This window comes from Eptesicus fuscus, chromosome 5, assembly GCF_027574615.1.
Source record: "Eptesicus fuscus isolate TK198812 chromosome 5, DD_ASM_mEF_20220401, whole genome shotgun sequence".
Lineage (NCBI taxonomy): Eukaryota > Metazoa > Chordata > Mammalia > Chiroptera > Vespertilionidae > Eptesicus > Eptesicus fuscus.
The window spans coordinates 56945444-56969550 of NC_072477.1; the positions used below are offsets into that span (position 1 = coordinate 56945444).

General features: G+C 38.2%; 1 protein-coding gene across 2 annotated transcripts in view; it reads right to left on the reverse strand.

Moving 5' to 3' along the window:
• Window positions 1-23888, reverse strand: part of SCG3 (secretogranin III) — a 44144-nt gene extending 20256 nt beyond the window's left edge. Inside the window, exons 1-11 of one of the 2 annotated variants that reach the window (XM_054715533.1) lie at window positions 23798-23888; window positions 23066-23118; window positions 22558-22603; window positions 22248-22463; window positions 14476-14618; window positions 13506-13655; window positions 10654-10656; window positions 10164-10341; window positions 7384-7500; window positions 3133-3216; window positions 2235-2366 (exon numbers count right to left, since the gene is read on the reverse strand). In XM_054715533.1, coding sequence (XP_054571508.1) covers window positions 2235-2366; window positions 3133-3216; window positions 7384-7500; window positions 10164-10341; window positions 10654-10656; window positions 13506-13655; window positions 14476-14618; window positions 22248-22463; window positions 22558-22603; window positions 23066-23118; window positions 23798-23888 — 1213 coding nt within the window. The remainder of the gene's footprint in view (window positions 1-2234; window positions 2367-3132; window positions 3217-7383; window positions 7501-10163; window positions 10342-10653; window positions 10657-13505; window positions 13656-14475; window positions 14619-22247; window positions 22464-22557; window positions 22604-23065; window positions 23119-23797) is intronic. The other variant, XM_008143151.3, reaches the window with a different exon arrangement.
• Window positions 23889-24107: the final 219 nt, after the last annotated feature.

The following is a 24107-nucleotide window of genomic DNA, read 5'->3' on the forward strand; positions in this document are numbered from 1 at the left end:
GAAACTAAAAAAAACCCAACCAATCCCATTTACCATTGCAACAACAAAAAAATAAGATACCTAGGAATAAACTTGACTAAGGAGGTAAAAGACCTGTATTTGGGAAACTATAGGATGTTGAAAAAGAAGATAGAGGAAGACATAAACAAATGTTCATGGATTGGTAGACTCAACATCATTAAAATGTCCATACTACCCTAAGCAATCTGTAGATTCAATGCAATCCCAAGTAAGATACCAACAGCATATTTCACAGACCTAGAACAAACTTTCCAAAAATTTATATGGAATAAAAAAAGACCCTGAATAGCCTTAGCAATCCTGAGAAAGAACGAAGTCGGAGGGATCACAATACCAGATATCAAGCTATATTATAAAGCCACTGTTCTCAAAACTGCCTGGTACTGGCACAAGAAGAGACATATAGACCAATGGAACAGAATAGAGAACCCAGAAATCGACCCAACCCATTATGCTCAATTAATATTTGACAAAGGAGGCAAGAGCATACAATGGAGTCAAGACAGTCTCTTCAATAAATGGTGTTAAGAAAATTGGACAGATACATGCAAAAAACTGAAACTAGACCACCAGTTTACACAATACACAAAAATAAACTCAAAATGGATAAAGGACTGAAACGTAAGATGGGAAACCATAAAAATCTTAGAAGAATCCATAGGCAGCAAAATATAAGACATATGTTGTAGCAATATCTTTACTGATTCAGCTACTAGGGCAATGGAAACTAAGGAGAAAATAAACAAATGGCACTACATAAAAATAAAAAGCTTCTGCACAGCAAAAGAAACCATCAACAAAACAACAAGAAAGCCCACTGCATGGGAGAACATATTTGCCAATGCTATTTCAGATAAGGGTTTAATCTCCAAAATTTATAGAGAACTCATACAACTTAACAAAAGGAAGATAAACGATCCAATAAAAAAATGGTCAAAGGACCTAAATAGACACTTTTCGAAAGAGGACATACAGAAGGCCCAGAGACATATGAAAACATGCTCAAAGTCACTAATCATCCGAAAGATGTAAATCAAAACAACAATGAGATACCATCTCATACCTGTCAGAATGGCTATCATCAACAAATCAACAAACAACAAGTGCTGGCAAGGATATGGAGAAAATGGAACCCTCCTGCACTGCTGGTGGGAATGCAGACTGGTGCAGCCACTGTGGAGAACAGTATAGAGCAGTGATGGGCAACCTTTTGAGCTTGGTGTGTCAAACTTCCCCAAAAAACTGAGCATAACTCGGGTAGTGTGTCACTTTGAGAAAAAAACTAACTCCAAGACTCTAGTCACAAATGTTTCATCCTCAGGAGCAGCAAATGTTTCATCCTCGGCATTCGGCCACGTGTCATCAGAAATGGCTACGCGTGTCAGTGCTGACCCGCGTGTCATAGGTTCACCATCACTGGTATAGAGTTTCCTCAAAAAGTTAAAAATGGAACTCCCATTTGACCCAGTAATCCCACTTCTAGGACTATATCCTGAGAAATCAGAAACACCAATCAGAAAGGATATATGCATCCCTATGTTCATAGCAGTACAATTTACAATAGCTAAGATGTGGAAACAGCCTAAGTGCCCATTAGCAGATGAGTGGATTAAAAAACAGAGGTACATCTACACAATGGAATATTATACTGCTGTAAAAAAGAAGGAACTCTTACCATTTGCAACAGCATGGATGGAACTGGAGAGCATTATGCTAAACAAAATAAGCCAGTTAGAGAAAGATACTGGTAAATATCACATGATCTCACTCATAAACTGATGAACAAAAATAAAGCCAGAGACATAGAAGCATCAAATAGACCATCCAACCTAAGAGGGAAGGCAGGGGAATGGCGGGGTGTAAGAGATCAACCAAAGGACTTGTATGCACGCATATGAGCATAACCAATGGACACAGACAGTAGGGGGATGAGGTCATGTGCTGAGGGGTGGGAGTGGGCGGGGAGAGGACAATGAGGGGAAAAGGAGACTTATGTAATACTTTAAACTAAAAAGAATTTAAATTTTAAAAAAAGACCATCAAAAAGATAAAACCAATTTGCAATCCCAGGACACTCAAGAACGTTAGAAGAAATGAGTGCTCAATAATTATTCTTATTTGGTGGGACTTGACTGATGGATCACCCTTCCAGGTGTGTTGAACATTTTTGCTTCCCCAATTTCATTGCCAACTTAGAGCTGTCAATTCCATACCTTTTGGCTCATCTGTTTTTCCTCTGGAGTTATCATCTTTTGTGGAATCCTTCAAGGTTCCATATTCCTTTTCCATCTTAGCTGCTTCTTCCTTGGTACTGTCTGTTTCTTCATGACTCTTCATTGATGGTGCTGTATGTAATCAGATTGTGCACTGTTGTTATAACCCTATTCCCTATCCATTAATTAACTCCTAATGTAGAAATAAACTATTGAAAAAGTACAGTTTGAGTTTAGGTCATTTTTTTTTTTTTTTTTTAGCTAAAAGAGATCTTAGTGGTTATCTACTCCATCTCCCTCCTCCTATTTCACAGAGGGGGAAACTGAGGCCCAGAGAAGGGAGAGATATGCCACGGTCACCCACTGAGCTAGCAGAAGAGCTGGGCCAACCTGTCAGCTTTCTGAATTTTGGTTTAATGTTCTTTCTCTTCTGCCATACTGTGTCATTAGAGCCATGGATTACTTTGCTTACTTTAATTAATGTAGGCAATTAAGTGGGATATGTCACGTCCCAACGTAAATTTGAGTCTTGATTCAAAATGCAAATAAGTCTGTAGTTGCCCAATCTCTACTTTGTTGTATATTTGAAGAACAGCTTATTACTCAGAATAGCACCTAAGAATTCGAGACTATGGCAGTTGTTTGGGGCCCTGACCACCTCCTAAGAATCTTAAGTAAAGGTGTACATTGATTTTCAGTGCTTCTTGGGATCAGATTTCTGTGCTGAGGCTGGCCACAAAATAACCAAGGTTGTAGCTCTTTAATCCTATGGTTGGATTTCAGATTTTAAAACTTTAAAAAATCTATAATTCTTTATTAATGCTTACTGAAGCTCATTATTTATAATTCAAAAGGGTTGTTGTGCTAAAAGCTAGAAAAATTATTAAATAAATCATACCTGAGAAAAGCTTGCTTTTGTTGTCAGTAACATTTTTTTCTAGCTTGTTCTTTGTCTGAAGAGCAATTGTTTCATCCAAGTTTTCTTGAGGGAGGAGGGGAAAAATATAATTTTATTTCCTGAAAGATATTATCAAACTTCTACTAACAATGTTCAAATTTCACCAAAAATATCACAATAGGAATTTCATGATATTAACACTGCTAGAAAGATGATTTGACATGGATTTATTGCTAGACTCTCAGGATAATAAAGAATACTATCTGAGATCCCAGGTTCAGCTTCTTACTCAGTTAATTGCAGAAGTTCCTTCCATATTTTTATGGCCACTGCTAGAACATATAGGGTTGAAACCTATAATGAACACCGTGGTTTTGGCCTACTCAATACCTTCTGGTAACTACACCTTCGTTTTCCTTTGGAGAACCCACACCTCTCCCACTCTCAGCACATTTGGCTCAAGGTCTTCCACCCCCTGGACTACAGTGATTGGTTCAAGGAGAAGAACATGAGTCAAGCCAGGCCAATGAGATTCAGTGCTAGAAGCATTGGGAGAAAGAGGTTCTCTTCCCCCTGGGATTGTTGTTCTGTGAGGATGTGAGATTGGAGCTGTGCTAGCCATCTTGTTCTTATAAAGGAACCACTTGTTAAAAATGAAAACATGGAAAATCAGAGCTGTGAGATGGGGAGTAATAGACTCCTCCTTACACTATTGGTAGACTTCACAAACATGAAGCCAGACCACCTCTAACCCTGGACTTTTCAGTTACATGAGGCAATTAAATTTTCTTTTCATTTAAGCCAAAGAGTTGGATTTCCATCATTTAGGATCCTCATTAATTCACGAGACAGCTAGTTCTATTGTTAGGTAGTCATAAGGGTGAGAATTTCCCTATTCTTATCAAGATGAAATCTTATCCTTGTCTTTGTCCTAACTATGCCCTTTGGAGTAACATCACATAGATGTTACTAGACATGAATCTAGACTGTAACCAGCTCAAGGTAGACAATGCATTAGAATCTACATTCTGTATTCAGTTATTCCACCAGCCACATATCCTATCTCACTAATAGGGCAGGCCATTTTTGCTATTTGCAAACAAGCATTTCTTTGCAATTAATCTATAAAGAATCCATTATTACTTTATATTATTCCTCTCCAAGTAACTCTCCCTTCCATTCTACCCCATGCCTCTTTTGAGAAGAAAACCAGTATATTCTATTGTATGATGCAGTCTATTTTATTCCAGATAACATTTTGGTATATTTCCGTCCAACTTTTTATACATACATTCATTTTTTAACACCAAAGTTGAATGGCTTTAAGCTACATTCTAAATGGCTTTAAGCATTCAATAGCATGCCATGAATATTTCCTCTTGTCATTAATCCTTATCAACAATGTTTGCATTGCATATGTAATGAACATACAATTATTAAAAACACAAACATTTGAAAGTAAAATTTAAATAGTCTAACATAAGAATCACTAAATAATTTATTTTAGATATTTTCCTCTTGTGGAATATCTAGGTTATTTACACTTTTTTGTTCCTATAAACCAGTGCTGTCCAATAGAATTTTCTGCAATGACGGAAATGTTTACTTCTGTATTGTTCAATGTGGTAGCCACCAGGTACATGTGGCAACTGAGCACTTAAAATGTGCCTACTATATTAAAAACTGGATTTTAAATTTTCCCTCTCCTGGGTATATACCCCAAAATTTGAAATCATGTATTCGCAAAGATATATGCACCCCTATGTTCATTGCAGCATTATTTACAGTGGCTAAGACATTGAAACAACCAAAGTGCCCTGTGATAGAGGACTGGATAAAGAAGATATGGTACATATACACAATTGAATATTAGTCAGCCATAAGAAAGGATGAAATAGCACCATTTGCAACAACATGGATGGACCTTGAGAACATTGTGCTAAGTAAAATAAGTCAGTCAGAAAAAGCTAAGAACTATATGATTTCACTCATAAAACTGATATAAACTGAAACTCATGAACACAAACAGCAGTGTGGTGGTTGCCAGAGGGAAGGGGATAAGGGGAGAAGGGGGTCTTAATATAAGGTGACAGTAGAAGATTTGACTTTGGGTGGTGGGCACATGGTGCAATATACAGGTCTTGTAACAAAGAAACCCATACCTGAAACTGATATGTTCATGTTGACCAATGTCACCCCAATCAGTTTAACAAATGAATAAATTTTGTTTAATTACTTTTCATTTTATTTTTTTAAATTTTTATTATTTTTAAATATATTTTTATTGATTTCATAGAGGAATGGAGAGGGAGAGAGAAACATCAATGATGAGAGAGAGTCATTGATTGGCTGCCTCCCCACACTGGGGATCAAGCCCACAACCTAGGCATGTACCCTGACCAGGAATCGAACCGTGACCTCCTGGTTCATAAGTCAACACTCAACCACTGAGCCACGCCGGCTGGGCTTGATTACTTTCCATTTTAACAGCAACATGTGGTTAATGGCTACCATATTGGACAGTATAGCCATAAACAGTGGTGGAAATATCTACCTTGTACATAAGCCTTGTGGTATGTCTAATTTATTTCCATAGAAAAAAGAATTAAAGTGTGGAAGTTCTGAGTCATGGGGCATTGGTATGAAACAATGACTGATTTGAAACAGTCTTTGATCTACTGTTAAGTGAGTAAGTGGTCCACAAATCACTATGTATATAGCATGAATCCATGTTTTTATTAAGTCAGATAAAAGAAAAAAATGACATAGGGCCCGGCCAGAATGGCTCAGTTGGTTGAGTGGCGTCCCATGGACCGAAAGGTCACTGATTAGATTCCTGGTCAGGACACATGCCTGGGTTGCTGGCTTGATCCCCAGTAGGGGGCTTTCTCTCCTTCTCCCTTCCTCTCTCTCTAAAACCAGTAAAAGCATATATTTTTTAAAAGAATGACATAGATATACATGTGTGCCTACACACACACACACACACACACACACACACACACACACACACAGAAAATATCTGAAAAGACATAAACTAAAATATTACCTGAATGCTGGTATTATGTGTGATTTTTTTACTACCTTTTTTGCATTGACTGCTTTAAAAAAAAGAGTGCTCTTTTATAATTAGAAAAAAACAGTACAACTCTTTTTATGTAAAAAGAAATTCAATTCATACAGAATAATTCTAGATTGTTTGTGCTATGAGATTTTCTCTTCTGTTTAATTCTCCCTCCCTCATCAAAGATCAGAGAAAAGGGTTGTGAAGTCATCTTGCCCGAAGGACATCAGGGGTGAATGGTATTTGTTGATTAACTAAACCAAGCAGGGAAATAAAAGACTTTAAACAACAATAGCAGCTACAACTTACATGCAGATCAAAAAATGTCCAAGCTTACTTATAAAGTTCCAGGAATCAAGGGTTGACAAGCTTTGTCTTTAAAGGGCCAGATAGTAAATATTTTTGGCTTTTTGGGCCATATGGTCTCAACTATTCAATTCTTCTATTGTATCACACAACATAGACACTAAAACAAACGTGCATGGCTATGTCCCAATAAAGCTTCATCTATAAACACTGAAATCTGAATTCTACATAGTTTTCTTGTGTCACAAAATACTATTATTTTGATTTTTTTCAACCATTTGAAAATGTGAAAGTCATCCTTAGCTTACCATACAAAAATGGGCTATGGGCCAGATTTGGTCCATGGGCAGTAGTTTACTGGCTCCTGTTATAGATAACAAAGTCCTTTATTTAAAAGATGTAGAAACAGAGGCATTTGCCTTTGTCCACATGACAGAGCTGGTCCGAGACAGAACCTCTGAGGCCCAGCTGGGCCTCAGAAGTTCAGTTGTAAGGGCTCCCTAGAAGGGTGCGCTTTTCTCCTATTCACATACAAATCTCACTGGTTAAAGTCAAGACTCTTTTAGTATTGCCCATTCAAATATAATTGAAAAAAATAATAAGCTCAAGTTTGATAAAATTGTCTCTGTGTTAGCAGGACAAAATAAAACAAATGTGAAATGTTTGTACTAAAACTGGATCTATAAAGATTAAAAGTTGATTAAAACTTCTGATTAATTTTTTTAATATGCATTATCAAGCTGGGCAATTCTGCTTACCCAGATAATTCAGACTATTTGGCATAAATTATCAGAGTAGTGAAGTAATTATTGCCAAATCCCTAACTCACTTTGGACGATGAAGACTAACCACAGTAAAAACAAAACAGATAGGACTCTCACCAAGGTAGGAAACACCTTCTTCTGGAGATATTGTGCCATATTTGACCATCATCTTCACAAAGTCAATCAGTGTTTTCATGATAGTAATCAGTGTTTCTTTTTCTTTTGCCTCTTTTTCTATATAAAAGGATGAAATAATTTTTTTAAAGTAGTGGCATACAGTTCTACCTTTCAATGTCAATTTAAAAAGTACAGCATCTTATTGAAATATTTCTCCCTACATTTATATCTAAACCCGCTTATATTTAATTTACAGAAACCTAAAGCTTGCTTGGGAGTACAGGGCAATGTACAGGAATACTAAGCTTTTCCAAAAGTGGACAATTTCAACTTCTCCAAAAATATTTACTTTAATCTAAAATACTTTATTAATGGAGTAGATGATAGAGACAGTTTATGACCTGAGACAATATGAATTCAAAAGGAAAAATAGAAGGTTGGTGACCCAACAACTTTCTCTACTCAGACTATACGTTTTGAGGGCAAGAACTACCTGTTTTCATTAATCAAGCTTAATACTGTATTTTAAATAAGAATATACATTTATCTTTATTTTTTTTTTTATTATTATTTTTTTTTAATTTATTTTATTGATTTTTTTTTACAGAGAGGAAAGGAGAGGGATAGAGAGTTAGAAACATTGATGAGAGAGAAACATTGATTGGCTGCCTTCTGCACACCCCCTACTGGGGATGTGCCTGCAACCAAGGTACATGCCATTGACCGGAATCGAACCTGGGACCCTTGAGTCCGCAGGCCGATGCTCTATCCACTGAGCCAAACCGGCCAGGGCCATTTATCTTTATTTTTTAAATATAAGGTTTACTTTTAACAGTAGTATATATTACTTTCTAAACTTTCATTTGAAAGGATATATGTATACAGCAAAAGTATTCCAATAGTGCAGAAGTAAATAATAGTCAAAGTAACATTCTCTTCTTCTCCCAACACATACTCCCTATAGTTAACCACTAGTAAGAGTTTCTTGGGAACTCTTCATATTTGACACTGTTTTACATCTTGGTGTAACAAGATGGCTAATGATTCCATTAAAATTCAGTAGAAATATTACTTCTAAAACCATTAAAAAATCTATTGCTATTCTTTTAGCTGCTATTAACGATTTTCTTTATATACTTCTTGCCCTTTCCCCCTCATCTTTTCATCCTTCTCACACATGAGGTTAGTAGCCAACAGAGATTAGTGTACATTTCTCTACCAATGGGGATTGGAAGTCTTTCTTCTTTCCACTCCTCTGGCACAGTGGAAGGCAGGAAAAGCGCCAAGAAAAGCACCTGATCTGCTGATTCAGACTATCCCTGGGATTGACTGTTTTCAAGAGCTAGACTGAGGAGCATGAGTGCAAAAGCCCACTGTGGGCCTCTTATACCAAGCTCCATTCCACAACCCATCTTTATCAGCATTAGAGATATTTTGGTTTTCTACCCACTTTACCATTTCTCAATTGGTTCAGACCTTGAGTGAGAAAGACAGGTACTATCAAAGACCTCAATGTAAGTATTTAAATTAAAAGCCTGCAAAAATAAAGGCAATATGGAATGGGGTCAAAGAATCTGAAAGATTAAAAACAAATAAAATAAGGACTATCCCATGTAGTAGAATATTTAAAATATCATCAAAGTCACAAGGTTGGAAGAAAGGAAAGGTAGGAGAAGAGATGTGGGGAGAGATCTTGAAAAAGGGCTGGTAAATAACTCCAGGCATCCTATTATTTGCTTAAGGTCACAGCCATATAAATCTTTGGTATCATGCTGATGCTCTTCACTGATAAGAGGTGAATCACCAGGATGACAGAGGATCTGAGCTGGGCATCTGCCAACCAGTTGGGCAAGATGACTCAGAATGGACCCTCAAGATTACCAACCCTGCAGTCACCAGCAGAGGAGCTGGTGCCATCTGGCCAATGTCTGGAATTGAAGGACAAAGGATGACAAAGGATGTTCTCCAGTAATGAAAGACCACTCTAAGGTCACTTCTTGGGAAAATATTGTTAGAATTACAGAAATATTTATTATAAACATTCAATTTGGGACTAAATATTTTAAAAGGAAGAGGAAAAGCCATCTGTCTGGACAATAATAACAACAGAAAATTTGTCCAATATTATCCTCCTTACAGATTGACCAAAAATTAACATGAACTAAAATCTTAAGTTAACTTATTTTGGTTCACATATAAGAGAAAGAGCAAGACACATTAAGGTCTTTGTTTTTTAAAAAACAAATCATTTTCCAAGTCTGTTTTGGGCTTCTGACCGCCTTTAATCCAATGTTTATTTCACTGTAACTCATTTGAAGACTGAAGTTAAAAATGTCTGAAAAGCAAAATTCTGAATCATTTAAAAAATAATCAGTTATGTTCCACACACTGTTCCCACTAAAACGGGAATATTTGCAATAAGAGTTGAGGCTGAACTGCGTCAGGCTGGGACATTGATTCATCTACACACCTGCACCCGGTTCACTCCAGTACCATCAACGCAGCACATGCTCAGTAACTGTTTGTTGAACAAATAAATGAGCCCTCTGTTAACAAGAAGATTAAATTGTCCAGAAACCCCACCTTTCCTGATTATCCTTTCCTAAATATTGCCATGACTAGTACACTTCTTTAGAAAAAATTGATATGAACTATTTTTCCCAAGGATACAATATGTCATTGAGGATTACATTTGGAAACTGAAAACAGGAAGAGAAAACCACCCACACATTTCCTGGAACTATTGTTTCTGTTCCACATAGTCAGAAAACAGTTTTTACCTGAATCAATACTTTTCAGGAGTGCATAGAAGTTTGGAAAATATTGGAGTTCCTCAAAGTTGTCTTCACTGTAGGTTTTCGTTCTCCTTTCTAAGCCATTTGTCAAGGTTAAGGTGTTAGATACTGTTTCATCATTTTCTCCATTAGCAAAACCATCTTGCATTGCTGCCATTGGAATCTCCAGTGGGAATTTTAAAAAATCAATGAAAAATAAACATTTTGTTAGAACTAATGACACTCCAGTTTGATTCTTTCCTCTGTTGTGCCCTTGACTGTGAAATACAAGAATACTTCCTCCTAAGAGATCAACCAAAGGATTTGTATGCATTTAGACAATAGGGGTGGTGGTGAGGGCATGTGCTGGGGGAGGTGGCAGGGGTGGGAAGAGCATGTGTTGGGGGGCAAGAGGGAGTGGGGAGAGGTCAATGGGGTAAAAAGGAAACATATGTGATACTTTCAACAATAAAGAATTAAATAAAAAAAAGAATACTTCCTCCTTTGCCTGCTCCTGCAGGATCAAACCCTTTTCTAGGCATGAGGATGGGCATCTAGTCACATGGAAAAGTCATTGGGACATAGAGACTGAAGACCCTGGATCCTGCTCAGGGGAGAATTAGGGAATTTCTAGGTTTCTGCTCTGGCTGAGTTCCCTTCCATCAATTCTCATGACTGTCTCCTGGTAAAACTGCCTTTCACCAACAAGAGAAGCTTTGAGTTCAAAGACTCTACCAAGAAAGATGGTGCAAGGTATAGGAAACCTTATCAGAATATCTAACAGGAGTAGAGCAGTCACACCTTGGAGATTTTTGGGTGACATTTTAAGGGCTGTCTAGAAAGATGCACAAGACTCATTTTCCTAGACTTGATCCATGCCCAGGTTCTCATATTAGTGATCCATTCTCCATTCAATGAACCAGACAGAAATTTATAAGTTTTGTGTTTTTTTGCTTCTTCCTCTTCCTTTTCTTCCATTCAATCCATAAATAGCCCTTTTAGACCTACTTTCAAAATTTATCCCAAACTTGTACATTTCTCTTTCTCCCTACCCAACTCTAGTCCAAGCTGCCTTCATCTCTTATCTTCTAACTAGTACACCACCCACCTCCAATCTATTCCCAATATTGCATTTTCTGCATTTGTACCCAGAGTTGTTTAAAAAAGTGATTATGTAACCCCTTTGCTTATAATCCTTCAGTGTTTTTCCATTGTTATGATAAAGATCAGAATCCATCCATGGCTCATAAGGCCCTGACTGGTCAGACCTGGGTCCACCTCCCCAGTCTCATCTTCTATTGCTCTCTCTCTATGTTCCAGCCACACTGTGCTTGTTTTAGTTACTTCAATACTCCACACATCCTTTTTTACATGCTGGCTCTCATGGTCACAAGTTAATTCCTCTTCAGCCTTCAGTTTCCAGCTCAGGTTGCTTTCTTAGGGAAGCCTTCCTAGAGCCTAAGTTCAGGACAAGTTCCTTTTTTTATAAGTGCTCATAAAACCATGTTTCTTTCCTCAGAGCACTTAATGCAGTTGCAATTAAAATACATGGCTATTTAAAAACCATCTATCTTAAGCTTCTTGAGAGCAGGGATTATGCCTTTTTATTTATTTATTTATTTATTTTTGAAATATATATTATTGATTTTTTACAGAGAGGAAGAGAGAGGGATAAAGAGTCAGAAACACCAATGAGAGAGAAACATCGATCAGCTGCCTCCTGCACACCCCCCACCAGGGATGTGCCCGCAACCAAGGTACATGCCCTTGACCGGAATCGAACCCGGGACCCTTGAGTCTGCAGGCCGATGCTCTATCCACTGAGCCAAACCGGTTTTGGCGGATTATGCCTTTTTAAATGAGCATTATATCCCTAATGCTTGGTACATAGTTGGTACCTCAATAAATATTTATTCCATTGCGTTTTTTTTTCCAGGGGGGGAGAGGGAGTGAGAGAGATATCGATGTGAGAGAGCCACATCGACTGGTTGCCTCCTGCACATGTCCTGTTCAGGGGTGAGGAGTCAACCTGCAACCTGGTACATGCCCTTGACCGGGAGCCGAACCCTTGACTCTTCAGTGAGCAGGCCACTCTAACCACTTAACCACACCAGCTAGAGCTGGTACCTCAATAAATATTTATTTAAAAATATTTCATCTGTGTTTTATTTACATTGATGCATTTAGATAACATGAGTGAACAGGTGGAGAATATGGACATTTTAGAGATGGGAAATAAGGAGTATATAATTGGAGTAAAAGATAGTGAAAATAGCTAACAGTATGTCAGTTTCAGTTCAGACTGATAAGCTTGAATGAAAGTCATGAGTTCTTTGATGAAGCTAGAAAGTTTTTTTTACAGTGGCTAGATCTTCAAAAACTGTTTTAAAAGATGGCAGCTGATGGGGATTGGAAGTAGGGAGAACAAAAGAGAGCTTTTAGACTACCTAATAACAAAAACCAAGACCCAGTTTATGTGTCCCAGCCCCCTCTAAAACAGGAGTATGTAAGCCTATATTCTTTTTCCTTGTGTTTGGCATAGGATGTTGAAGGGGATGAGAGGCCATGGGGCCTGGGTATTCTGGTGGAGAAAATCAAAGAAGAGGTGAGGAGTTTGATATCTTCCTATTGTTAGCTCCATCTAGAGTTTTAAAGAGAATTCAAGGAGGAGACAAAAATTTCAGCAGTTTGGCTGAGATTAAAGAAGAGATGAAGAGGCAAGGAGTCCAGCAAAGAAAATAATGAGTGACTGGTCTAAGTAAAGGATGATAGACCCCACTGAACCAATGGAAAGAGGAAGGAGCAGGTGAGGGAGCACAGGGTAGAGTAGGGGTAGCTCAGGCAACCAGGTCTGGGGGATATAAAAGTGGGTGTGGCAGAAGATCAAGTCAACCTGAGCTTTTAATTAAAAAAAAAAATTGGGGGGCATATAATGATATCCACAGTGAACAAAAGTTGGATACCAAAAGAGCTGTGAAATATTTAATTTCAGTACACTGGGATTATACAAATAGTTGTTATGTGAAATAACCATTTTACATAATATTATGTGTCATTATACTGCAGGATATAAGATGTAACCTTTACTATGTAATATCACACAATCTCGAAATTATTTTCAAAGTAGAGTTCATTTATATCTTTTAAGTTATTGGTATTTCATGAATATTTAGGTGGGCTAAAAATATCACATACCCCAAATCTTCTTTGGCACCAAGTGAGGTACTAATTATATACAGATTGTATTAATTACATGCAGGTTAGAGTAAACACACACACATTCATGTCCATGCATATGCATACATACACATGTACATTGCATGCTCATGTATATTCACATATACATACCACTTTCTCTGGTATTTTTCCACTCTGACTCTCAGTCTTGCTTGTGGGTTTATTGGGTTTCTCTTCATAACTGTTGGCTTCCTTAGAGATTAATTTTTGTAAAACCTCTGCTACTTCATCTTCCAGTGTATGAGCCTGGCTTTCTGTGATCTGTTATAGTAAAAACATATGTGGCTATTACTCCCATTTTTATGGCTAAAAAATATCTAGAATAAACTCTGTAGTTGAACAGAGTTCTAGAAGACAAGAGAATCTTCTGACCCCCCTTCTGGACAACCCTTGTTTATGCCTCCATACATGTAGGTCTTCATAGTGATTGACCAGCACTCCTGGGAAGAAGTGTCTTTGGACTCACCATGCAAGTGGTCAGTCTTGTCTGTTGGAACCCACAGAACACTTACTCTGAGACACATCTTGAAGATTGTTTCTCAACCCTCAGCTGCAAGTCATGGTCAGGTAACCTTTGAAACCTGAAAATTTAGGACCCCCTTGAAGCCTGCGAGGGCTGTGTAGGGCTGGGAGCCAAGCTGAGGCAGAGAGTCAAACTGGATTGCTTAGTTTCTTAAATATTGCATGCCTTTGTACATGCTATTTCCTTCTTACCTCACACATGTCTGTTACTTAAACTAGTTAAATCCTAATCATCTTTCTAAGCTCACTTCCAACACCTCCTCCTCTGAAGCTTTTCCTTATAGCTCAAGTGGATATAATTCATCCTCTGGCAAACAAACTGAGCTTATGGTTCTTATGTAGCTTCCATCATATGCATGAGTGTACTTGTCTAATTCCTCTGATAGACTCTTCTTTTCTAGAGGGAAAGAATGGTGCCTTACTTGTCCTGGAAACCTATGGTACCTAGCATAAAGTAGATGCATTATAAACATTTAACTATTTGAATCAAATGGCTTGGCTTCTTAGCATATTCCAAACTGTATTAAGAATTTGGTTTATTCTCATGCATGAGACTCACTAGGCCAAGATTCAGGAGTTTAGAAACAATCTTGTCAAATACTCCTCTGTCATTTTCCTCATAAATCCTGGTGGCGATTTTCTGAACAATGTCTTCAGCGGTTAAAGGAGTTCCGTCTAGCTGATGAAGGCCGTCTGGGTCATCTGAAGAGAGCAATCACAATTTCACATCATGGTGAAAACATAGTTCTATTTCTTGCATCACATTAGATTTCTAATCTATATCTTGCTCTTGTACATTTTAATATGTTTGGAATATATTTATAGTGGTGCTTGGTCCATAGAAACTTTTGGTTTGAAATAAAATTTAATGTTAAGTGAAGAAACTAGGATGACAACGAAAATTCTGAAAGCCTCTGATGTGATTATAAGAGGCAGAAAAATCTGAAGTCAACACAAAAGGCCTCTCTATTTTTTATTATCACTAATAATACAAATAATAGTTTACTTCTAATTTTGAAGTATGCCATATTTATCTAGTATGCCATATTGCTTAAAGCACCCTTCTATATATTAAATAATGATATTCTATTTCCATGAAAGGAGTAGATTAGTAGTATGTACCCCATTGGCAGGCCAATTCACGGACCGAGGGGGTGGAGGGAACCTGCCTCACACCGAGTCACAGAGTGTGTGCTCAAGATTTTATGACTAACCTGGAATAAATGTTTATTTCTTTTTACAATTTTTAAAATTTATTGATTTTTTTCTTTTTGGAGGAAGAGGAATAGACACACACACACACACACACACACACACACACAGAAAAATGTTGATTTATTGTTCCACTTGTTTATGCATTCATTGGTTGATTCTTGTATGTGCCCTGACCAGGGATTGAACCCACAACCTTGGCATATTGGGACGATGTTCTAACCAACTGAGCTACCCAGCCAGAGCCTAAATGTTCACTTCTATGTGAACATGTGCCAGAGTGCCTTTATACTAGTATAAAGCAGCTTAGTGTGACAAGCCTCTTTCTCTAGAGAATAGGGAACTTATTTTATGCACCTGGAATTTAAACTTTTAAAATGTGACAACAGATTTGCACAAAGCAGTATGTAAATCTATGTAAATGCCTGCAGAGAAGACCTCAAATATGTATCCTTGGCTCTCCTGGGAATACTTTGGTAGCATTACTTCAGGGAAGGGACGATGCAGTAGGGTTGGTGACAAGGAAGCCGTGTGCCTTGTCCTCGGAGAACTCCCAGGAGTCAATTGGTCTTTTCCAATCTATATCACATGGAGCAGTCTATTCATATGTGCACTCTACAGGGCACTTAACTCTCCTTGTCACCTCTAAGCAGATTGGAACGATCAGAATTATAGCCCCAGTGATACGTCTTGTTACCTACATATCCTTAGACTGCTCTAGAGGAATATAATAAGAGTATCTATTTCATGGGATTGTGAGGATAAGATGAAATAAGATGTAAAAGCACCTTTTCAATTGCAAAGTATTATGTGAAAGTTAACGTAGTGTTATTGTAGCAGACAGTGGATTTGTACCTGAAATAAAGGAACTGCAATTATCTTCTAGAGAAAATAAACATTGAATCCCTGGCCAAATTCTGCCCAAATAATCCTGACCATATTCACTTAAAGAAGGAAGAACCTAGTATTTCTATTCTGATTCTGCCCCTTTCTTCCATGGCTTCTGGGGATTCGAACAAGAAATGTTGTCCATGGTCTTTCCGATTCTATGGAGATGGAAGTCTATGCAGCCTGAGCTGATTATTTTCTTGTTGTTTGGAAAGAAGCCAAGGAAAATAAATAGTGTGATTATGCCAGGAGGACTGGAAGTTTTCTGGCATGATATTGGGGTTACTGAGCTGTCAACCAACCCATGAACTCTGGTCCCTTTGAACCCTGTGAACTAAAGTGACTAATGAACACAAACATTCTGTAAAATCAGTTCCTCTCCTGGCTGACTGAAAATTGGATTCATCATCTGGGTGTTTTGTGGTTGTTGTTTTGGTTTTTTTCAGGAGTAGAGACCCATTATCAGTTCGGTGTGATTTTTTTTTTTTTTCCATTTGTGGGTTACAGGTCAGACTGCTGGGAACAGGTGGAGCAGAAACTGCTTGGGTCTATGCAGAATTAGAAGAATTTATTTCCTTTCCCACTTATCCTCAGGATCTGAAAAATAAAGACTATTGCCTGCTGGAGCTACCAATAGTCTTCCTTTTTTCAGACCCCAAGGGATAAATGGGAAGGGAAATAAATAACTGAGATGACTGCTTTTCAGTACATTTAATTCACAACAGGGAGAATATTAGCAACACTCAAGAAATGGCCTCTTTCCTCTGCTGCACTGCTGTATTGCCTTGAACCAGGAACGTAGGCCTCCCTTAGCAGAGCTTCGCTGGATGGGGTCAATAACAACCATCGGGCCTTGCTCCTTACCTTCCTCTGATTTCCCCTGGCTCCTCTAAAATGGACAGAATTACTCAGAATGACTTCTCTGATGCTGGTGAAGGGGTATTTCACCCTTCTGTGTAGACCATCAAGAGGAAGCCAAACATGAGTTCAACATTTATAACTTTTTAAAAGCAGCTATAACATTCTAAGAAGTGAATGTAAAAGGGCCATGTTCTGCCTTGTTAGGTTTTGCCAAGTTATGTTTTGAATCTCCAGCATCTAATATGGCACTTGACATTCATTTGCTCAATACATTTTTGTGAAAGTCTTAATATAAGCCAGAACTGGAAATAGAGTGACAACAAAGAGTTCAGGCTTGGTCCCTAACTGCACAGAGCTTATTGTCTAGTTCAGTGGTTTTCAACCTGTGTGCCACAAGAATTTTTTAAAAAACATGCAATACCTGACTATTTAGTCAGGGGCACTGACCTCTTCTCCCTTAGAGTGTCAAATTAAAAAAATGACAATAGCCCTAGCTGGTTTTGCTCAGTGGATAGAGCATCAGCCTGCAGAATGAAGGGTCCCAGGTTTGATTCCGGTCAGGGGCACATGCCCAGGTTGCAGGCTCGAACCCCGGTGGGGGGCATGCAGGAGGCAGCTGATCAATGATTCTCATCATTGATGTTTCTCTCTCACTCTCTCCTTTCCTCTCTGAAATCAATAAAAAAATATTTTTAAAAAATGACAATAGCCAGAGAACAACCAAGATGGCAGCATAGGTAAACACCTGTACTTGCTGCCTCTCACAAACACATCAAAACTAAAAGATAAAACAAGTATTGTCCAGAACCATAGGAAAACTGGTTGAGTGGAAGTTCTACAACTAGAAGGAAAGAAAAGAGCACATTGAGACTGGTAGGAGGTGTGGAGGTGCGGAAGTACGGAGGTATGGAGCACACGAAATGGGCTGGCAACTGAGTACGTGGCTGGCTTTTTCAATCAGGAGGGAGACACAAACTCCCAACTGCTCTGAACTCCAGTTCTGGGTGAGACTCTGAGGACCCAGACTCATACAGGGAGAAACTGGACTGTCTGGCAGCGGGCAGAACTCGAGGGCGGCTTTCTCTCAGAGGTGCTTGCAGCAATTACCAAGGGACACCGAGACCTGGGGGCCTCTTAGATCAGGGATGACGAGAAGCCATTGCTGTTTGCTCCGCCGTGAGATCCTGCCCCACCCAAGCTGTGCGCAGAGGCTTTTGCATATGAATGGCCTGGTCCTTTGAAATCTAAAATTACCTAACAAACTGCAGCTGAGTCAGTGAGCCCCAGAACATCCAAAAGAAGGCCTAAGGCCCCACAGCAGTTTGCATTGCTTCAGAGCTGGGCCTCATCTGGGCACCTCCAAATCCCAAACAAAGAAGAGGAATCTGCAGATCTCTCTGTAGATCCTGCTGGGTGGCCTCAGGCAGAGGCTAAATTAGCACCTCCTTGGAGATCCAAGAGCCAGTGTACCCAGTAGTCAGAGTGGGACCATCCAGATTACAATTCCTCAGATCCATAAGGGACACACTCAGGGGACAGACTCAGTGAACACCAAAGCCTCATTGAAGCAAGTCTTGCCTCATAAGGGTGTCTCCAGCATAGAAGTTCTCCCGGCGTAGACACATCTGATCCTCACAGCCAATTGGCCTGGAGGTCAATTCCTCCCAGTGATACCAACAACAATCAAGGCTAAACTACAACAAAACTGTGCACACAGCCCACAAAGGGTTGCACCAAGAGTGTCCACCTCAGATAATTGGAGAGGCTGAGCCACTGGGCCCTATAGGACACCTAGCACACAAGGCCACTCTGTCAACACAGGGAAGCAGCCGAAATTCAGAGACAACGAAACAGGTCACAAATGAAAGGAATGGAGAAAAGCAAACTACTGGGTATACAGTTCAAAACCATGGTTATAAGGTTTTTCAAGAATTTTCGAGAAACCGCCGATAAATTTAGTGAGACCCTCGAGGATATGAAAAAGGACCAACTAGAAATTAAGCATACACTGACTGAAATAAAGAATAATATACAGAGATCCAACAGCAGACTAGAGGATCCCAAGAGTCAAGTCAAAGATTTGAAATACAAAAAAGCAAAAAACACCCAACCAGAAAAGCAAAAAGAAAAAAGAATCCAAAAATATGAAGATAGTGTAAGGAGCCTCTGGGACAACTTCAAGCATACCAACATCCGAATTATGGGGGTGCCAGAAGAAGAGAGAGAGCAAGATATTGAAAACCTATTTGAAGAAATAATGACCAAAAACTTCTCCCACCCGATGAAAGAAATAGACTTACAAGTCCAGGAAGTGCAGAGAACCCCAAACAAAAGGAATCCAAAGAGGACTACACCAAGACACATCATAATTAAAATGCCAAGAGCAAAAGACAAAGAGAGAATATTAAAAGCAGCAAGAGAAAAACAGTTACCTACAAGGGAGTACCCATAAGATTGTCAGCTGATTTCTCAACAGAAACTATGCAAGAAATATTCAAAGTGATGAATAGCAAGAACCTACAAACCAAGATTACTCTACCCAGCAAAGCTATCATTCAGAATTGAAGGGCATATAAAGAGTTTCACAGACAAGAAAAAGCCAAAGGAGTTCATCACCGCCAAGCCAGTATTATATGAAATGCTGAAAGATATTCTTTAATAAGAGGAAGAAGGAGAAAAAGGTAAAGATAAAAATTATGAACAACAAAGTGACAACAAATACATATCTATCAACAAGTGAATCTAAAAATCAAGTGAATAAAAAATCTGATGAACAGAATAAACTGGTGAATATAACAGAATCAGGGTCATAGAAAGGGAGTGGACTGACAATTCTCAGGGGGAAAAGGGTGTTGGGGGGGGGGTGCGGGAAGAGATTGGACAAAAATCTTACACCTATGGAAGAGGACAGTGGGGTAAGGGCATGGGGTGGGGTGGAAACCAGGTGGAGGGGAGCTATGGGGGGAAAAAAGAAGAAGAAGAGAGAGAGCAAGATATTGAAAACCTATTTGAAGAAATAATGACCGAAAACTTCCCCCACCTGGTGAAAGAAATAGACTTACAAGTCCAGGAAGTGCAGAGAACCCCAATCTTTATTGTAATAATCTGAACAATAAAGATTTATTTTTTAAAAAAGAAAAAAATGACAATAGCCAATACAACAATAGCCATTGTGAATGAATTAAAACTATCTATATTTTTTGTCAGATCAGCAAAAAATATATTTTTTGGTGTGCTGCAGAATTTTAGTAATTAGTTTATGTGTGCCAGGAGATGAAAAAGGTTGAAAATCGCTGGTCTAGTTCACAGTCTGATACATAGTAATTGTGCAGTGAACATTTGTCTGGTGAATGCACACAGGAACCTGGAAGCACTACTTAATAAAAGAAACTTGGAAAAAATCCTTAATCACACATGGTGCAGAACACACTGAAAAGAAGAATTGATAGGCCCTATATCACAATCCCATTTAGAGGTTTCCTAAAGATGTGAAAGCACCCCGCAAAAGTTAGGTTCCCTCCCTACCCCCCATTCTGGGGTGTAAGTCTGCATGCCTCTGAGTTCTAGTCACCTTGGTGCTATCAAATGCTGTTTCCAGGATTTCCAGGGTATGAGAAGAGACCAGAAATTCACTCATAAATCATTTCTCTCCAAGAATCTTATCTGTAATCTTAAATAGATTTAAAATGACTCCTAAGGGAAACCTAGAGCCATCAGGACTGACACTTGGTAATTGGGAACCCATCTGGGATGGTAGTAAAATGTTGAATAATTTAAAAATAAGTTGCTCAAGATAGTGATCAGATCACAAACAGATCTGTGCCTTTGCCTGAATGCACAATCGGTTTGACCAAAAAAATTCAAACATTAGACTGTTTTTAAATTTCATTAAATCAAATGTCAGTTCAAAGTAGTTTAATCTCTTTTGTATACAGCAATGCCCAGTGTCTATTTCTAGCCAACATATTTTAGGTTAAAACGTAGAATTCAAGAAAAAAAATTCTGGGACTAGTATGCAATATAAAATGTGTCAAAATATAAACCATCTGTCCCACCTTATTACATGCACAACACAGTATATCTGAAATCTCCTCAGGCTGTGATATCTTATAAAAGTTGGCAGTTATTTTCTGGCAGAGATAATCAGCATAATTCTCTTGGGCCATGGAGCAGAGCAAGGACATATAAGACAATCTGCAGTCACTCCTAAGCAATAGTATTCAGGATTGAAAACACACTCTCTTCTTCAATGCCTAGGTAAGTAGTTCATTTATTCTCTCATGTATTCTTTTCTTATTCATTCATTCATTTATGAATTCATGCAATGAATTCATGACCACCCAGACACTGGGGCTACAATGTCTCTGTTCTTGTGAGGTTTTCAGTTTAGTTTAGGAGAAAAAGATAAATCCTAAGTAGTCACACTCAGGAATGTAAAATTGCAAATTGCATTAAGTGCCATGAAGAAAGGAACAATATTTTTTTTTTTATCAGATCATGTGTGCTTGATGAATCTAGAAAAGTAGACAGGAACCAGTCCATGCAGGACTACAGAAGCCATGTTAAGGATTCTGATTTTTATCCCAAGAGAAATGGCAATCTATTAATGGGTTTTATGCAAAAGAGTAACATGTTTGTGTGTTGAAAAGATCACTCTGGCTGCTACGTGAAAAATGAGTTGGAGAGGGGCAGAGTGGATGCTGGAAGATCCAGTAGAAGAGTTTGCTGAGTTGAAGTGAGACATGGTTAGAGATTGGTGATTAGAAACAGAGAAAAAACATTGACAGACACAGGAGGTGACATTGATAAGATTGGTGGATTACAATTTGAGGGGCCAGGAAAAAGAGAAGTAGTTTGATTTCTAGATTACTTTCTTGAAAAAATTGCATGGGAAGTAGTGCCTTTCTTAGAGAAAGAGCACTCTAAGAGGGCTAGGTTGTAAGGTGTACAGATATTACGAGATTAATCTTGGCCATGCTAAGTTTGAGGTGCTTCTGAGACTTCTAAAGCAAAATATTAAGTAGGTAGTTATATACATATATATATATACAGATATAGATATATAAATATATAGATGCTAAATATTAAATAGCATAAAACATAGGCAGTAGATTTAAATATTTCAAAGTAGCAGTAAGGGACCTTTAAAAAACAAATAAAATTTGGGCTTCTGTGGAGCTAGGGCTTTGTACATTGCCAGTAAATTTGGGCTTTATCTCAAGTTTGGACCTGATTAATAGAAGATTGTGAGAATATAAGAGATATTTTTTAAAAAAAAAATATATATATAGGACTTTCTCCTAATCCACAATGAGAAGTCCAAATTAGAGAACATATGTAGCAACATTCCCCCCCGCCACACTCATTTACCTTGAAATTTATGATCCAGTCCACTCTTAGTAGAATCATAATCATCAATTAATCTTCGATTTTTGGTTGAATCAACATCTTCCATGTTCAATTTATTATCATATGGAGAGTTTCTTACAGATTGTCTTTCTTTCTCAATTTTTTCCTTTTCTGTTATTGCCTTTAGCAGGTTCAAGTTATCAACAAAGGAATAATTGCTTTCACCTGGCTTGTTTTCTGTAAGAAAAGCCCCAAACCCAAAATACCCATTTAATTTACAATTCTCAGGGCCTACATCACTTAAATTAACATCAAAACAGTTTCTTTTTACCTGGAGAGTATATGTTTTTACTCTTGTCTGCTTCTGCTTCAGCAATCTGTGAAACAAAGAGGATATAGACCTGGTTTTAAACCATTGCTCCACCTCTTACTAATTATGACAGCTAAATAATGTAATCTCCATAGGACTTAGTTTTCTTGTTTGTAAAATATAGATAATTTCTATCTCAAAGCATCATCATAAGGAGTAAGTGAGATAAAATAAAAGGCCGGTGGTCTATAGGTATTAATCCCCTTCTCCTACATTATTGACGAAAAGTAAATCTCTGATAAATTAAGCAATCTTACAATAGAGTGGACCTTACTGGATTATTATATAGTCAACTCTATGTTTTATATAGATATTACCAAAATTATATTGCCCATCCTAGTTTATGTCCATTTATTATTAATCCCCTGAAGTTTGTGAATTCAAAATGGCTAAAATGTCATAACATAATTACATTAAATTATAACTAAAATAAATTTAAATAAAAAATTTTATTTTATTTTTGACCTACCTGTTCATTTAAAGGTCTTTCTGCACTTAATTCTCTATTATGTATAGGTTTGCCTAGAATAAACACAAAAATATAAGTTTAATTGTGTTTTGGACAGACACAATATGTCTCTTTAAAATAAAATCTTCATAAAGAAAAACCAATATTAGGAGACATATTTTGGATAACCATGAAACAAAAATATATGTTAACAAAGATTATCAAGATTATACAATAACAATGACCATCATGTTGCCTTGCTTATTATCCTGCTGTGTTTCCTGAGTTAATAGAATTATACTTTTTTTTTTTTTTACCAGAAACTAACATATAGTTCTAACACTTGGCTTACCAGCTGTTTTCAATTAGACAGAGCATAATTTAGATTGGTATTATTAACACAATAAAAACTCCCTCTTCCCCAACCTTGTTTTGAATTGAGTGTCTGAGAAAGATGGTAAGACAACTGGAAAACAAAACAAAACCTAACAACCCAAGCCACTTTATTAGGCAGAAAAGCCCCCCTCTCCCAATTGCAAAATAAAATCTTTCAAAAACAATCCAGGTTATTGCTGTATCATATAAAAAGTGAGGGGGGATCTCTCCCTAAATTCGAACGGATTTTCTGTCAATATGCGCAGATATGATCTGATCAGAAAATGAGGCAAGGTGATTTGCACAGCTCATGTATTATGCCACGCTTTACGTTTTCGCGGCGAATAAAGGGAAGTGGGAAGGAAAGTGTCCACGTACCTTGGCTGCCTTCCGGTTTGGGGAAAGCTTGAATTGGGCTGCTGTGGACCACTAACACCAGAATCCAAGTGCCGGTCCAAAGGAACCCCATTCTTCCACTCTTGGCTCAGAAACAGCCTGGCGCCGGGCTCCCGGAGCGGTGGCTTTTGTTATGAATGAAAAAGAAGAGTAAAAAACAGGAAGAGCTAGGAGGGCGGGTGCAGGGAGGAAGAGTGGTGGGAACCCAGCCGGGGGTGGGGCTTGACGCCGCTAGCGAGTAAAGAGACTAGAAAGGGTTCTGGGCGCTCGGGAGTCAGGTCTTCAGGTGGAG